General features: G+C 39.9%; 1 protein-coding gene across 3 annotated transcripts in view; it reads right to left on the bottom strand.

Moving 5' to 3' along the window:
* Nucleotides 1–7,533: 7,533 nt before the first annotated feature.
* The window catches only part of IL17REL (interleukin 17 receptor E like), a 199,767-nt gene continuing 194,569 nt past the window's right edge, over nucleotides 7,534–12,731 (bottom strand). For 2 of the 3 annotated variants that reach the window (XM_040412125.1, XM_040412106.1), the window contains exon 10: nucleotides 7,545–7,652. In XM_040412125.1, coding sequence (XP_040268059.1) covers nucleotides 7,591–7,652 — 62 coding nt within the window. In that variant the 3' untranslated portion in view covers nucleotides 7,545–7,590. Of the gene's footprint in view, nucleotides 7,653–12,731 lie in introns of all 3 variants that reach the window. The other variant, XM_040412116.1, reaches the window with a different exon arrangement.

Here is a 12,731-nt window from a genome sequence, read left to right as displayed (position 1 = left end):
CACACTCAGGGAATCAGACTTCAATAGCAATCCAGCTTCCTAGGCTTCTCCATGCATAACTCCTTCTCAGACTGACAGCCTGGGATGTGATTTTAATTTTCCCTAACAATCCCAGCTGGACTACACCTGGGGATTCCTCAGGCTAGGGGAAAACATGCCCTGGAATGGGGCTGGACTGGGGAGGTCCCACTACTAAACTTACCTCCCCAGTCCAAATAAAATCCAGCCCTTGAACTTTAACAAAAGAAATAGCTCCAGCAACTACGTTTGCTGAAGCCAGCTCCATCTTCCTGGATTTTACTTAGCTCACCCAGAACCTGGGTGGGATATACACCCCTTCCAGGACTTTACCATACACTTTACCACACGTATCTTTATATATATATATATATATATATGTATATATCCATGATTGATTCATGCATCATATTGTTGGTCACTATTTAGTTTATTTGCATGGAGGTGACAGAGGAAATTTTGGCTGGAGCTTTGATCAAAAGTAGGATGACATGTACAGTGGATATAAAAAGTCTACACGCCTCTGTTAAAATGTCAGGTTTCTGTGATGTAAAAAAATTAGACAAAGATAAATCATTTCAGAACTTTTTCTACCTTTAATGTGACCTATAAACTGTACAACTCAATTAAAAAACAAAACTAAAATCTTTTAGGTAGAGGGAAGAAAAAATCTAAAAATAAAATAATATGGTTGCATAAGTGTGCACACCCTTAAACTAATACTTTGTTGAAGCACCTTTTGATTTTATTACAGCACTCATTCTTTTTGGGTATGAATCTATCAGCAGGGCACATTTTGACTTGGCAAGATTTGCCCACTCTTTTTTTTTTTACACTTAACCGTTTCCTATAATGTCTATTAGAATTCTTACCTGGAACGTACGGGGTTTGGGCGATAGAAGAAAGAGACAAGCGGTTTTTGATCTGACATGGATTCATCTCCCAGCAATAGTATGTTTGTTGGAAACGCATCTCACAGGGGAAACCTCCAGGGCGGTCGACAGGGGATGGGCCGCGCACATGTATCATTCTACCTTTTCTAGTTATTCTAGGGGTGTTACTGTTTTTATACATAGAACGATTGATTTCGTGTGCGAGGCATCCTCAGTCGACCAGCAGGGGAGATTTGTCTTCCTATACTGTAGGTTGATGGGGAAGATATGCATTTTGGCCTTTGTCTATATTCCACCGCCATTCTCTCTCTCAGTCCTCAACTCTCTGCTATTATTCATGGATAAATGGCCAGAGTGCCCAACATTGATTATTGGTGATTTTAATTGTGTTATTGATCCTGTATTGGATAGGGTGTCCACGAGTGTCAAGGATGATAATCCTGTTCAGGGGTCTCCCTTGGCACGGTTTTGTTCTGAGGCTGGGTTTGAGGATGCCTGGGGATATCTAGGTCAGGGGATAAGGGCCTTTTCATGCATCAGTAAAGCAGGTAAATCTATGTCTAGAATAGACCTTGCCTTGATAAATAGAAAATATGTAAGACTTGTAAACCGAATGAAATATGAAACAAGGTAATTCTCGGACCATCTGCCATTACTCCTTGAACTTTGTTTGACCCAGGAGAGATGCCTACAGAGACCCCCATTCAGATTAAACCCCTATTGGTTATCAGTTATACAGAAACACGATACAGTTCAAAATGAAATTAACCGATTCTGGGAAAATAATTATGGTTCAGCAAAAATCCAGGTGGTATGGGACACTTTTAAGGCCTATATGAGGGGAATAATGGTCAGTAATATTGCGAACCTCAGAAAGGAGTACGGGAAAAAACAGAAAAACCTAGAAGAACTAGCATCCTTAGCCACACAATCCTTCTATACAAATAAGACGGAGGAGAATAGGGAAAATATGCAAAAGACCACACAAGCATATTAGAACTTTCAAGGCCCAGCAAAGCTTATTTGTTAAAGGGCAAAAATATTTTACAGAGTCAGGGCGACCTGGAAAACTTCTATCTAGAGTGATCTCGAGTCAAGAATCCAAAAAATATATAGATAATGTCCGACTGGCCAATGGTAGGACGGTTAGTGGACAGGGTCCTGTAGAGAAAGCTTTCTTGGACTATTTTTTAGATCTTTATAAAGCTGAACCTAAGATTACAGATAAAATGATGGATTCTTATCTCGATGGCATTGCTTTCCCAACTATTACTGAGGCTCAAAAGAAAGCACTTGAGGTGGAGTTTTCGATTCAGGAACTTGAGGGGGCAATTAAATTATGCTCGGCCAATTCCTCCCCCGGTTCAGATGGACTCTCATATGAATTCTATAGTAAATACAAGGAGTTTATTCTCCCTAGACTGTTGGGGGTCTTTACTGAATCAGTGGAGGATGGGAAATTGCCAGACTCAATTATAGAAGCTGTAATAATATTAATTCCAAAAAAAGGTAAGGACCCCTCAGAGCTGGAATCGTACAGACCGATTTCATTGCTTAATGCAGATGTAAAGCTCCTCGCAAGGATTTTGGCCACAAGACTCTCTAGGGTTATTTCCTCCATTGTCCACCCAGATCAGAATGGCTTTATTCAAAATAAGGGCACGCACCATAATCTGTATCGGCTCTTTGCCAATATACAAGCCCCCGGGGGGACTGCCCGCTCCATCCTGTCACTGGATGCCTCTAAGGCCTTTGACAGGGTGGAGTGGCGCTTCCTCTGGAGGGTTCTGACAAGGATGGGCTTTGGGGAAAGATTTATAAATATTCTTAAATTAATGTATAGATCCCCCACGGCAAAACTGAGTCTTAATGGGATCCTGACCACTAGTTTTGACTTAAATAGAGATACGCGGCAGGGTTGCCCACTATTCCCATTGCTATTTGATATTTACATTGAGCCTCTAGCTCTGGCCATTAGACAGGATGATCAGATTAAAGGATTTGGAACATTAGGAGCGCAAGACCGTATCTCCTTATATGCGGATGATGTTCTTTTTTTTATAGACCATACGGAAACAATTCTCCCCAGAATTATTCAAATGGTTAATTCATTTGGTGAGGTGTCTGGTCTTCTTATAAACTGGTCCAAGACCAGTTTGATGTTAATAGACCCGTTACCTTATAAGGAGGCCCTTGTGACTCAGATGGATATCATTGACACTTTTCAATACCTGGGCTTGATTATATCGCCCAGGGTTGAAAATTTTGCCCAACTTAATCTGATCCCCCTAATAACAAAAACTAGAGTAAAAATAGGGATAGGGTTGAGACTTCCCCTATCCAGAGCGGACCGAGTTTCATTGGTTAAAATGGTGATACTACCACAATTTCTGTATGTCCTTAGGAATACACCTACCTGGATAGAAGATAAATATTTTAAACTCATGGAAAGAATAATTAATGATTTAGTGTGGGGAAGAAAACGAGTTCGGTTAAAACTGGAACATTTATATAAACCACTGGAACATGGGGGTCTAAATCTCCCCTATCTCAAAGGATATTTTATTGCTGCCCAGTTACTGATGTGTTACGAATTAAAAAATAGTGCACTTCTAGGGAGCTTAGTAAGGAGCTATGCCCATAATAATATATTTACCCTTTTGGAATCTGGGCTACTGAGTAGCCAAGAGCGGGGTTATAGAGAGATTAAAAAATTACTTTTGAAAGTGTGGGCCACTACTAGAACATGGTTTAAGATAAAGGGTTCACTTACATTCACGCCTCTCTGGCATAATGTACACTTGCAGATGCTAGATGGTATTGCAGCGGACACATTTTGGCAAAAGAATAGGATTTTTTATATTTCACAAGTAGTTAAGGATAGAGAGATTAAGTCATTCACAAAGTTATCACATAATGTAGAAAACCTTTCATGGTTTAGGTATTTTCAGCTGCGCTCAGCATTATCTAGTCTGGACGATAAAGCAGTGCTGGATATAGATAGTTCATCCTTTTTGAATGACTGGATAGGGAGGACACCTTTAAGAATGAAGATTTCAAATATATATAAATTATTAGTTAAGGCACGGTTTTATGATACACAATCACCAGGACAAAGAGCTTGGGAGCTGGATTGTCCGAATATACAATTATAAGGATGGGGGAATATTTTTGCTAATTTAGGTTCACTTTCCCAGAACTTTAACCATGTTCTAGTACATTTTAATATCTGCCATAGATTATTGGTCACCCCTACATGGCTAAATAAGTGTGGGCTAAGAGATTCATCCAAGTGCCCTAGATGCGACATCTCTGGTGCGGACTACCTCCATATGATCTGGACTTGTCCAGAGCTCATAAAATACTGGAATAGTATTAACAACTTCCTTATTTATAAACTTAAAATACGAATACCTTTTGAACCACAAGTGTTCCTGCTTAATGAGTTTTCCACAACGAGTACCCATAATTATCAAAAGATTCTTTTAGGCAAGATACTGCTCTTGGCTAGAATTTTGGTTAGTCGGACCTGGTTTGCTCGGCATAGTCCAGATTTAAATACATGGATAAATTTAGTTAACAAGGTAAAAAACTACAAGCAAATTGTGTATAGGCAGAGAGATGTGGATGAGAAGTGGAGTAAGATATGGGGCGGCTGGAAGATCTAATTGATTGTAATAATTTATATATATATATATTTTTTTTTTTGCTCCCCTCCCCCCTGTCTCTCCCCCCTTTTCTTTGGGGGGGGGGGCCAGGGGGGGAGAGGAGGGTGGACGCATCACAGGTTCAGGTTCAGGGTGGGGGAGGGGGGTTGGTTTGGGGGTAATAGGGGTAAGGGGAAAACATATTGAATATGTGGAGTGTTTACCAAAAATTTTTGTATGTTGTAATATGTTTTGATATATTTTTTTTAATGTTTTTTTTGGCTCCCCTCCCCCCTGTCTCTCCCCCCCTTTTCTTTGGGGGGGGGAGGGGGGAGAGGAGGGTGGACGCATCACAGGTTCAGGTTCAGGGTGGGGGAGGGGGATGGTTTGGGGGTAATAGGGATAAGGGGAAAACATATTGAATATGTGGAGTGTTTACCTAAATTTTTTGTATGTTGTAATATGTTTTGATATATTAATAAAGATAATTAAATTAAAAAAAAGATTTGCCCACTCTTCTTTGCAAAAACACTCCAAATCTGTCAGATTGCGAGGGCATCTCCTGTGCACAGCCCTCTTCAGATCACCCCACAGATTTTCAATCCAACTCAGGTCTGTGCTCTGGCTGGGCCATTCCAAAACTTTAATCTTCTTCTGGTGAAGGCATTCCTTTGTTGATTTGGATGTATGCTTTGGGTCGTTGTCATGCTGAAAGATGAAGTTCCTCTTCATGTTCAGCTTTCTAGAGAAGCCTGAAGGTTGTGTGCCAATATTGACTGGTATTTGGAAGTGTTCATAATTCCCTCTAGCTTAACTAAGGCCCCAGTTCCAGCTAAAGAAAAACAGCCCCAAAGCATGATGCTGCCACCATCATGCTTCACTGTGGGAATGGTGTTCTTTTGGTGAAGTGCAGTGTTGTTTTTGCGCCAAACATATCTTTTGGAAATATGGCCAAAAAGTTCAACCTTGGTTTCATCAGACCATAACACCTTTTCCCACATGCTTTTGGGAGACTTCCGATGTGTTTTTGCAAAATGCAGCCTGGCTTGGATGTTTTTCTTCGTAAGAAAAGGCTTTCGTCTTGCCCCTCTACCCCATAGCCCAAACATATGAAGAATACCAGAGATTGTTGTCACATGTACCACACAGCCAGTACTTGCCAGATATTCCTGCAGCTCCTTTAATGTTGTGTAGGCCTCTTGGTAGCCTCCCAGACCAGTTTTCTTCTTGTCTTTTCATCAATTTTGGAGGGACGTCCAGTTCTTGGCAATGTCACTGTTGTGCCATATTTTCTTCACTTGATGATGACTGTCTTCACTGTGTTTCATGGTATATCTAATGCCTTGGAAATTCTTTTGTACCCTTCTCCTGACTGATACCTTTTAACAATGATCCCTGTGATGCTTTGGAAGCTCTCTGTGGACCATGGCTTTTGCTGTGGGATGCGACTAAGAAAAATTCAGGAAAGACCAACTAGAGCAGCTGAACTTTATTTGGTGTTAATCAGAGGCACTTTAAATGATGGCAGGTGTATGCTGACTCCTATTTAACATGATTTTGAATGTGATTGCTTAATTATGAACACAGCTACATCCCCAGTTATAAGAGGATGTGCACACTTATGCAAACACATTATTTTAGTGTTTTTTTTTCTTCCCTCTACCTAAAAGATTTCAGTTCGTTTTTCAATTGAGTGGTACAGTTTTAGGTCAAATTAAAGGTGGAAAAAGTTCTGAAATGATTTATCTTTGTCTCACTTTTTTTACATCCCAGAAACCTGACGTTTTAACAGGGGTGTGTAGACTTTTTATATCCACTGTATGAATGTATTTATATATGACATATTGCTGTGGTGAGATCTGGAGTAGAGTTTCAATGTGGGAGCTCAGAGGGTGTGACTCCACGGGAGTGGGGTTTTCTTTCCCTCTGTCTCTGTCAGATAGGGACCGTCCCTCCAGTGTTGGAGTGATGATCCCTTTCTTCACTCCTCTAGCAGTGCCACTTTATGAGGAGATCCCTCTTTTCTGGCTCACCTAAGAAACTAAGTGCCTAATTTCTTTTTACTATAAGGATGCCTGCCCTCTATTGTCTGCTCTGAAGCCACTGTGTTTTTTATTTGGTTTAATGTGTCCATGGCCATGATGCTCATGTCAACTAGTAGGTATAATAGAGCGGTTTGCCCTTCCTTTGTCCCTTTTCCAAGATGGCCACCATCTGCATGCGTGTGTTACCGCGCATGTCAGGCATACCTAATACACTCTGGGATTTCCTCAGCCTCCTCTAGTCTTCCTGGATATGCAGAGTTGCGCTTTGGTAACGCCGATCTCGGCATGTTACTATGCTGTTTGATCTTTTTATTTAATAATCATTCTTATATGAAATACACAGGTGTTATCAAGGTCTATTATGAACATTAATCATGGCTATATATGAAATTATGCACTTTTGATTATGTGTTTCTGGAAATGAGAATCATGTGTATGTAATGCAAAAACACATGATGTCTGATCAAGGCACTTTTGCACATTTATGGCACTGGAGGCACTTTATTTTTTATTATTTATGCTTAATCATGTATACTAATGCTTGATGAAATGCACATGCACTTTGTACATATATATCTGATTTGCTCATTTGTATGACTGCTTGAGAAAGGCTCTAGGGCTGAGCCGAAACATCGCGTATCCACATGGGTGAATTAAGAATGGTTTTGGTTTTTTTTTGGAGTGCTGCCTGTTTGCTGTTTATGTACATTGGGCAATAGTCTAGTCCCTTTGGGCTTGCCCCCTCCTTTCCTTTTTCTTTCTTTTTTTATAGTGCTGCCAGTTTTTTTCTCTAGATAGATAGATAGATGATATAGAATGTGAACACATGGTATATTGTAAAACATAATGCTATTAATAAAAAAAACTTTTGCAAAAAATACATTTGTATTGTAAGAATTTATTAAAATATTTACTAAACTTATAAAGATATATTATTCTATTATTTACAGCTTTGTACAGAAAAGGACACAGCAAAAACAACTCCAATCAGGTACACAGGTGGGATTCAGGAAGGATGAAATTCACAGGATCATTGAGATTACGTGGACCTAAAATAAGAGGAAATATTATTCTATTGATCAACGTCCTCATGTCTATTCACCTATAGCAAGGAATACCCAGCACTACATCAAGTTTAAATGAGTATTAATGCTAGTAATAAATAAATCTATTAAATGAATTTTCACCTATAGGATAGGTCCCATGCATTTGCAATCATAGGTATGAAGAGTTACAGTACACATGGACACATAAGGGGGAATTTATCATACATGTGCACTGCCAGTCTATTATATCCCCTTCGCCACTTGCACCTAGATTTAGGTGTAATGGTGTTTAAAAAGTAGCAAACATGAGGTGTGCGATTCTTTTATGCCAGAAAATTGGTGTAGATTTTATGGGTAATGTATTAAAGCCTAGCACAACACAAATCTCTGTAACAGCTGGGTGCATGAACCCTTACAGAAAATAGAGCAATTTCTGGTTTAAATCAAAGAAGAGTTTTCTTTTAATCAAACAAGGAAGTGTACCAGAAATGCTAGTAGGTCACACAAACACATCTATGAACATAGTTGTAGTATTTAAAACTAGAATGTTTATTTATATACAAAAATGTGAATTCTTGTCATGTTCTCAATGTAGATCAATGACTAAATCTTGTCTTAGGCTATGTTCACATCTGTGTTGTGAAATCCGGCAGGCTGTTCCGGCAGAGAAACACCCTGCCGGAGGTCACTATATCTGGCATAGCCTGATGATGCCGCAAAACACTGTATCCCCATTGACCAAAATGAGATCCAACAGGGATCCAGCCACTTTAAGGCATAAATGTCGACTTTCAACCAGGCAAAAAGTCCTGAATGCCCAACTTTTCGTCTGGCCGCCAGAATTATGCCAGAAAGCGGCCAGAACCCCGTCAGATCCCATTGTAGTCAATAGGGATGTGGCAGTTTACAACATTATTCACCTGTGCCAGATATGGTGAACTCCAGCAAGCAGTTTCTCTGTCGGAACAGCCTGCCAGCTTTCACAATGAAGATGTAAGTACAGTAACATGGAAAATATTTAGAAAATAGACAGAATTTCCTTTACTGACAGTAAAAAAGCAATATATATAGTAACGATCTATGCAACTAAAATATCAAAAGATTGCCAGCCAGCATGAATTATAATATAAATATTTCCTTACAAAATAAATCAAAAAGAAAAATCAACAGCACTGCCAAAACATGACCCACAGTATGAGAAGCTAATGTCACAATAAAATCAAAGACATAAAATCTACTCGACATAAATGCAACACTTTTCTAAATGGAATAAGATCCACATAGAAGATTGCATGCCACTATCAACATTTGATTCCTTTTTATTCCTACTTAAATAGCTCTAACATATTCGACTTCACTGCGCAGGGTAAGTCGCTTTGATTTAATTTAATAAGCAGCTAATTAATCAGTATGCTTTTGGAGAGGAGGAGGAAACACTGGAGAAAATGGAGAACATACAAATTCCATTCAGATATTATTGTCCTTGGTTGGATTTGCCCAGAATCCCACTGCTACAAGGCAAGAGTGGTGACCTCATAATCACAGTGCTCACTCATGTTCTCCACTATAAAACGCATTTATCACTTTATTCTAATGACTAGTGATGAGTGGCAGGGGCAATATTCGAATTCGCAATATTTTCGCGAATATTTATTAGAATATTAGTCATCTATTCGCAAATTCAAGATTATTTTTTTGATCGCAAAAAATCGGCAATGTAATATTCGCGTAATGCGCGCAAAATATAGGCATGGGTCACTATAGCTACATTGTTCAAGCTGCTAGAAGTTTCCTGAGACTGGAGAAAATGGTTGGCACAGCAGAACAATACAATAGCTTTATATGCAGATAAAGTGCTCCAATATATTCGCGATTGCGAAATTAGCTTTAATGATGCAAATATTTTTGCGCAATACGTGCAACTTCACATTTTAACAGGTCTGACTACTTATTAGTGATTGGTGCACTAAGTATTGTTGTGAACTTGTGACGTCACAGCACTATGTATGAATGTATGTATGTGGGCGAATGCACACGGCCTTTGAACACGGCCGTGAGCGGTCCGTGGTATCCCGGCCTGGCATCCTGCTGAGCATTGGTTGCTATGACGCCGTGCGCTTCATGCCGCCGCTGCACTACAGTAATACACTCGTATGATCTATACGAGTGTATTACTGTAGTGCAGCGGCGGCATGAAGCGCACTGCGTCATAGCAACCAATGACACCGTGCGCTCCTGCTCTCAGCAGGATGCAAGGCCGGGATATCACGGACCACTCACGGCCATGTTACACGGCCGTGTGCATTCGGCCTGTAGCATACATACAGCACTATGTATGTAGCTTGTATGTATGGACAGCAGAACCTACACTATATCACTATCTAACCTATACTGACTATCTCCCACTAACTATCTGTATTATATAAATAAATAATATATATAAGCGAACTAACTAATGTAATTACACAGGAAAGCAGAGAGCACAGCAATAACACTGCTGTCAGATCTGCAAAATACTGCATATAAGGGCTGCTGGGGAGGTTCTTATATAGTAAGAGGTAGGCAACTTTCCTATTGGTTGCTAGGGATGTTGCTAAGCTCAGACAAAGACATTGCAGCCTTTTCATTGGCCCACAAGCAAGAAGGGAGGTTACTGATGAAAAAAAAAATGAAATATTCGAAATTACGAATAAATATCACTATATTCTAAATATTCTTGAATTCTCGAAGTGCCGATATTCGCGATTGATATTCGCTATACGAATATTCGCGCCCAACCCTACTAATGACAGAGTGTTGTCTTATGAGGCCTGGGAGTCCTCTGTGAGTTACCGTGAAATGGCAGATTACCAATACAGCACTGAAACTCCGATGTATTTAGATGGAGCAAAAAGTTGGCAAACAACCTTGTTCCTGTTCTGAAAACCCCAAGCATGTTTATCTTCCAAGCATGTTATAGATCTTTTACCATGATTTTACCTAAAATTGAGACCTTGTGTCACTGTGGCGTTTTAGCCTACAAATACGTATTACAGTTCAGCCCTGTTTAGATTTGCTACCTGTATTTTAACAGGTGTTGGGATCTGTTCATGTGGGTGGGGCCTGCAATGACCATGCATAGGCTTCCAAGGGTTAAAAGTCCAATACAGTTTATCTTCCAAAATAATGAATATAGTGGCATCCAAAGTTAAGTAGTCACCTTCAGCCAGGGGTGTAGCTAAAGGCTCATGGGCCATGGTGCAAGACTTCAGCTTGGGCCCCCTTCCCTCAGGGCTTTGTGGCCAGGGAACCACATAACCTTCGTGCTGTCTTAGGCAAAAGTTGAAATGGCCCCACAGTGCCATGCCAAATTCTTGATCTAACCCCTTCATTCAAGCCAGTGGTGTAACTTGACCTGCATGCACTTTCTATAATACTGGTGTCCTTTTATGTGGCACAAGGGTCTTTGGGCTCCTGGTTCTGGTAGCGACTGCTACTTCTGCACCCCCTGTAGTTACGCCCTTGCTTTCAGCAATCCACAGAAACCACAAACATACAGCAAATACCTGCCCATCTGGGCGCTAATTAAACATAGGTTTCCTCACCTACAGTAGGTAATCAGCAAAACAACAGAAGATCAGGCTTTACACAGCCAGTAGGTCATGCAGCTTTCAGGCTCTGACCCTGAATGAGCCTTCAAGCCGTGTCTTTATTCCCCCAGTAAAGAGCCCAGCAGCTACACATTATCTGCCATTCCATAAAACTTATCTGCCACTGCATAAAAATAATACAGCCCATCTAACATATTTGCTAAAGAAACCCAGCATTCCTGAATTCTTTTTATCTCACCCATCTAAACATTCTGGGTGAGATATACATCTCCTCCAGTACTTTACCAGAAACCATGTTACACAAACAACATGACAAATTGTCAGAAGTCACAATAGAGACGTGATGAGAAATGACAGAGAGCCATGATGAGACGCACAAGATTCTGGGAAATTTTGCAAATGCCGTATTTTGTTGATGTCGTACAATATTGATACAGCCACTGAAATTTACGAACAAGAGGTAGCAGATATTTATCCATTACTTGTAAGAAACAAAAGACGTTGGCTATGCTGTCCAGTTTTAGTGCTTTATTTGACATATTTTAGTAAATGATGTATAGAGATACATACTTAAGGATATCTTGTGTATTTTTCAGAAAATCTAAGCACAAAAGATCATGCACCAGGTAACCTGATACCAAAGCTTCAGTTCAAACTTGCAACAGAAACCTCTACATCAATGGTGAAGAATGTAATTACACCATTTGAAAACTATTGCTTCTTATTGAGCATGTAAGGTAAATGTTTTCAAGGTTTTAAAAGGTGCTATAAATAGTCCCTAGAGGGAATATGTCTTCACAAAGAAATGTGCATGGGGAAATTGGGGGAAATGTATCAAGAGTGTAATATCTGAAGTCAGTTGTGCTTGAGGTTGCATTAGTGTACTTTGCATCAAATTTATCAAACCTCGCACATTGCTAAATTTGATACATGCTTAAAGGCTATGTACACCTTTGCGAATTTTTTTTATTATTATTATTGGATTGTACTCATTTTGAGCTAAAATAAAAAAAATGAGACAATAGATGTATAACCCCCCCCCCCCACCCCCCCGCCTCTATTCAAGCTTGGCTTCTCCATTTTTACATAGATGGCCTCCTTCACACCTCGTTTGTACCAATCGGCCTCCTTATCCAAAAAAGACCCCATGCTGGGTATAATTACCAGATGTTGATTCAGTTACATATTTATTCCCAGAGAATTCTTGTACAGTCACTCAGAATTGAGAAAGCCTGGATAAATGAGAACCTTCACAGACATTCTGAAATATTATTTCTTTATGAGTACATGGATTGACACACATGGAATACAGCATGTCATGTAAGCACAGAAAAGTTTCAGATTTCTTTTGCTTATCCACAAAGGCTATTTGATATAATCAGTGTATAGCTCCTCAGCCTAATACAAGATCTGTAATAGAGGCTTAATGTGACTGCAACCTTTGCGCACCACCTAAAGATATGGCCCTGACAATGGTCAGACGTACAGCTTG

The sequence above is a fragment of the Bufo bufo genome, chromosome 1 (genome assembly GCF_905171765.1).
Source record: "Bufo bufo chromosome 1, aBufBuf1.1, whole genome shotgun sequence".
Lineage (NCBI taxonomy): Eukaryota > Metazoa > Chordata > Amphibia > Anura > Bufonidae > Bufo > Bufo bufo.
Note: the sequence above shows the minus strand (reverse complement) of the source record. Positions and strands in the feature narration are given on the sequence as shown.